The sequence below is a fragment of the Mandrillus leucophaeus genome, unplaced genomic scaffold (genome assembly GCF_000951045.1).
Source record: "Mandrillus leucophaeus isolate KB7577 unplaced genomic scaffold, Mleu.le_1.0 Scaffold34, whole genome shotgun sequence".
NCBI lineage: Eukaryota > Metazoa > Chordata > Mammalia > Primates > Cercopithecidae > Mandrillus > Mandrillus leucophaeus.
Genome location: NW_012103587.1, coordinates 6108727 through 6113277, shown reverse-complemented (window position 1 = coordinate 6113277; position 4551 = coordinate 6108727). Strand labels below are relative to the sequence as shown.

At 45.4% G+C, this 4551-nt stretch overlaps 1 protein-coding gene across 1 annotated transcript in view; it reads right to left on the bottom strand.

Moving 5' to 3' along the window:
• GLT1D1 (glycosyltransferase 1 domain containing 1) overlaps nucleotides 1-4551 on the bottom strand; it is a 114502-nt gene that overhangs the window by 59915 nt on the left and 50036 nt on the right. The window contains exon 8 of the mRNA XM_011988887.1: nucleotides 3819-3868. Coding sequence (XP_011844277.1) covers nucleotides 3819-3868 — 50 coding nt within the window. The remainder of the gene's footprint in view (nucleotides 1-3818; nucleotides 3869-4551) is intronic.

Genomic DNA, 4551 nt, shown 5'->3' with positions numbered 1-4551 from the left:
GGCAGCCAAGTTAAAGAGGAAAGACCAGCCCAGGTAGCGTCCTTTGTTCCAGCAGCTCTCTCTTCTCCCGCCTCTGCGATCAGCCCACATGTGCCCCGAGTCTTTTTTTTTTTATAGATATATAAATATTATTATTTTTATTATACTTTATGTTCTAGGGTCCATGTGCACAATGAGTCTTTACTTCTCTGGAAGAGGGCTCTGTCACGTACCCAGTGCTGTGTACCCCTGCGTTTGCCCCCTATACCAGCTTCCTGGAAAGGAAATGTGATCCAGAAAAAGCCAGACGTTGCGACCAGATGATGGTCAGTTCAGGGTTTGGATGTTCTTCTCCAGCAGGGGTTCTTTTTAAGTATTTCCACCCCACACGCTAATGCCGTACAGAGCTCTCCCAAACTGTGGCTAGTCGCATGCACTTTCATAGTTTGTCATATCTACATGCACCGCTGCTTGTTTAATACTTTCTGTGAAGTCAATTTATTTTGAGAGGAAATTTTCATAATTGGAAAGCCGGTGTCAAGCATTATAAATGGGATGTGATCATCAGAATGAAAACAATGAAAAAGAAAACCACGTCATTCAATGCCTGCTAGATACTGTTGCTGCCTGCCCATGGCTCCACGTCTGAGGCCTTCTCTCTTGATTAGCCAGAATTTTAGCATCAAACTAGAAGGTTTTGTTTCAGTGTTCTTCAAACAGAAAAATGAAACGAGAATTTTTAAAAGTAATAATGATAACCGTACCTCTATGGGACTTACCATGAATGAGCGCACTGGGAATTATATTGTTACTACTACAATGCTGCACTTCACGTGTGTGTGTGTGTGTGCACGCACACGCACACACATATGTGTGTGTGTGCACGCACACGCACACACATATGTGTGTGTGTGTGCACGTGTACGCACATATGTGTGTATGTGTATATGTGGGTGTATGTTAACGAACTGCCACATTCAAGCATAATTTATCTTCCATATGGTATTCAATGTGGCCACACAGATTCTAGCCCTTGGCGTTTTTGTTTGTTTGTGTTGAAACGGAATCTTGCTCTGTCACCCAGGCTGGAGTGCAGTGGCGCAATCTCGGCTCACTGCAACCTCTGCTTCCCGGGTTCCAGTGATTCTCATGCCTCAGCTTCCCGAGGAGCTGGGATTACAGGGGCAGGCCACCATGCCTGGCTAATTTTTGTATTTTTAATTTTTGTACTTTTAGTAGAGATAGGGCTTCATCATATTGGCCAGGCTGGTGTCAAACTCCTGACCTCAGGTGATCAGCCTCTCTTGACATTTCAAAGTGCTGGGATTACAGGCCTGAGCCACCACACCTGGCCTAGCCCTTGACATTTTTAATTCCTTATGTGGCCCTTTCCAGGTAAATATTTCCAAAAGCCTTTGAAAATACTGAGAAAAGCTTGTAACTCCATGTTATGCTTTTATGGGTCCCTAGGGAACTAGGAAAAAACTATATAAAGAAGAACCACAAAACAGACAAGGCTCCCGGCAGTTGTGTGGAGTTCCCTTCACTCGGATTTTCAGGGACACTGCTGCTGTAGGGACCGGAAACAGAACCCCCCCGAAGAAACGGAGTTGGCACTGCCAGTGGTACACCCCATCTGACTGGAAACGCTAAGTGTGTCTTGCTTTCCAAACCGCCTGGAGTCTATGCGAGCTCTTTCTCCTGAGATGACCAGGGCAGCCACACAGACTTTTATGTAACACTGCAGACCAGGCGGCTGTCTTAGTCCACGGGAGCTGCCATTGCAAAATACCATAAAGCAGAGGCTGACAAACAACGGAAACATCGAGGCGCGGGAAAGACGGGTGTCTGCGACGCCTGCTTCCCATCCGGATGCTGGCCGTGTCCTCGCTTGGTGGAAGGGGTGAGGCAGCTCTCTGGGGCCTCCCTAATGGGCACGAATCTGCCCTCATGCCTGAATCACCCCCAAAGGCCCCACCTCCTAATACCCTCACACTGGGGAATAGGTTTCAACATAGGAATTTGGAGGGATACACACACTCAGGCCACAGCAGCAACCCTGGAACAGAAACCCCACAAAGAGGCCAGGTGCGGTGGCTCATGCCTGGAATCCCAGCACTTTGGGAGGCCAAAGTGGGTGGATCGCCTGAGCTCAGGAGTTCAAGACCAGCCTGGCCAACGTGGTGAAACCCCGTCCCTACTAAAAATACAAAAATTGGCCAGGTGTGGTGGCGGGCGCCTGTAATCCCAGCTGCTAGGAAGACTGAGGCCGGAGAATCACTTGAACCCAGGAGGCAGAGGTTGCAGTGAGCCGAGATCACGCCATTGTCAGCCTGGGTGACAGGAGCAAAACTCCGTCTCAAAAAAAAAAAAAAGAAACCCTACAAAGATAGGGAGCTGTCACTGGCAGCGGTTCACCCTGTCTGGCTGGAAACACTAGGCGTATTCTGTTTTCCAAACCACTTGGAGTAAAGACAGTTCATTTTCATGAGATGACCAGCGCAGCCACAGATTCTGCGAATCCTAAGCGCTTGGGACTTCTATTAGGACCGACGTGGAACACAGCACGTGTTGGATCCTGATCTGGTGAGGCATGAGTGAATATCCCGGAGCCCCCACAGTATGGGAGGTGGCATCTGCAAGTGGCTCCCGGGGGCTCCATTCCTCGGTCACAGCCACCATGGTCGGGTAAGAATGTCTCCCATCCAAGCGTGTTTCTCGGATTTACAGATACTCATTTTCCACACAACAAGACTCCCAAAGGTGTCACCTGCCATCTGATGTTAGGTGGAAGGAATGGCACCAAGTTTGTTGAGCAATTTAAGGAAATTTCAAAGACAATTTGGATCACATATAATATTTGTCTTATGCAGCAAATTAAACTAATTTTCACTTTATATAACTTTAATTTTCTTTTTATAGGACTCCTATGTATTTCTTTTCTTTTTTTCTTTTTTCTTTTTTTTGAGACAGAGTCTTGCTCTGTCACCCAGGCTGGAGTACAGTGGTGCGATCTTAGCTCACTGCAGCTTCCACCTCCCAGGTTCAAGCGATTCTCTTGCCTCAGCCTCCTGAGTAGCTGGGATTACAGGCACCCGCCACCATGCCCGGCTAAATGTATTTTTAGTAGAGACGGGGGTTTCACCATGTTGTCTGGGCTGATCTCGAAGTCCTGCCCTCAGGTGATCCACTGGCCTCAGCCTCCCAAAGTTGCCGGGATTACAAGCATGAGCCAGTGCGCCCGGTCAGACTCCTCTGTATTTCCATACAAGTTATTAGTTATCCTTTGTAGCAATAAATTAATCGTAAAGATTCATTGTCGTTGTAATGATCTGTAATCTTGGTCTAGTTTTCATTTTTTAAGAGGCAAACTGACTTCATTTACTTAAAAAGAGGAAAACCCTACTTAGTAAGAAGAGCGATGTAGGCCAGACGCGGTGGCTCACACGTGTAATCCCAGCATTTGGGGAAGATGAGGCAGGCAGATCATGAAGTCAGGAGATCAAGACCATCCTGGCTAACACAGTGAAACCCCGTCTCTACTAAAAATACAAAAAGTTAGCCAGGCGTGGTGGCAGCGCCTGTAGTCCCAGCTACTTGGGAGGCTGAGGCAGGAGAATGGCGTGAACCCAGGAGGCAGAGCTTGCAGCGAGCCGAGATCCGGCCACTGCACTCCAGCCTGGGCGACAGAGCGAGACTCCGCCTCAAAAAAAGAAAAAAAAAAAAAAAAAAAAAAAAAAAAAGAAAAAAGAAGAGCAATGTAAACTAATTGTAGAAAACACATGAAAAATATAAAGAGGAAAACAGATGAGATAAATGTTTACTGCACATCAACTTACTTCAGGACCTGCAATCACCAGGTACACACTGGGCTCCTCCTGATGCCATTCTTGGGAAGAAAAAAGAAGACAAAACAAACACTTAAAATGGTTTTATGTCACAGCTGCAAGCACAATTAACTTCGATATAAATTTCTCAATAATATAAATTAGTTCATATCATTTGGCTTTCATTCATAGTATTAGTCAATTTAAATTACATTTCTTTAGAATTTCTGTATTTGACATTTTATGATTTTAAGTAGAATTTTTTTTCTACAGTATTATCCACTGACCAGATTTCAGATTTACTGAATTAACTAGGACTACTCTCCAGTATCACCACAATTCAACGTGGCTTTGGAATATACTGAAGACTATATAGATGATCTTAAACAATAAACAAAACTCCAAATGCATCACACAAATCGGCATGTGTGAAATATTTTCAGGTAAAATTCTTTTAGTTTTATAATTATTTGCTCTTTTTATGAACTTCTCAGAACCTGAGGGCACAGGACAGTGGAAAACTAAACGGAAATTCCTCCGAAGAGCTGCTGATCCCATACATTATTTTTCTGTTCTTTTCCAAAGTAACAATCTAGAAACAGTTCTGCTCATGTGCAAAGAACGAGGAACGAAAACTCAGAGCCCTGAAGACAGAAATGCGGAGATGGGTGCCACACGGAATTCCATACAGCGTGGAGGAAGGCAGCCCGCAAACACACCTGGCGCCCACACGGAATTCCATACA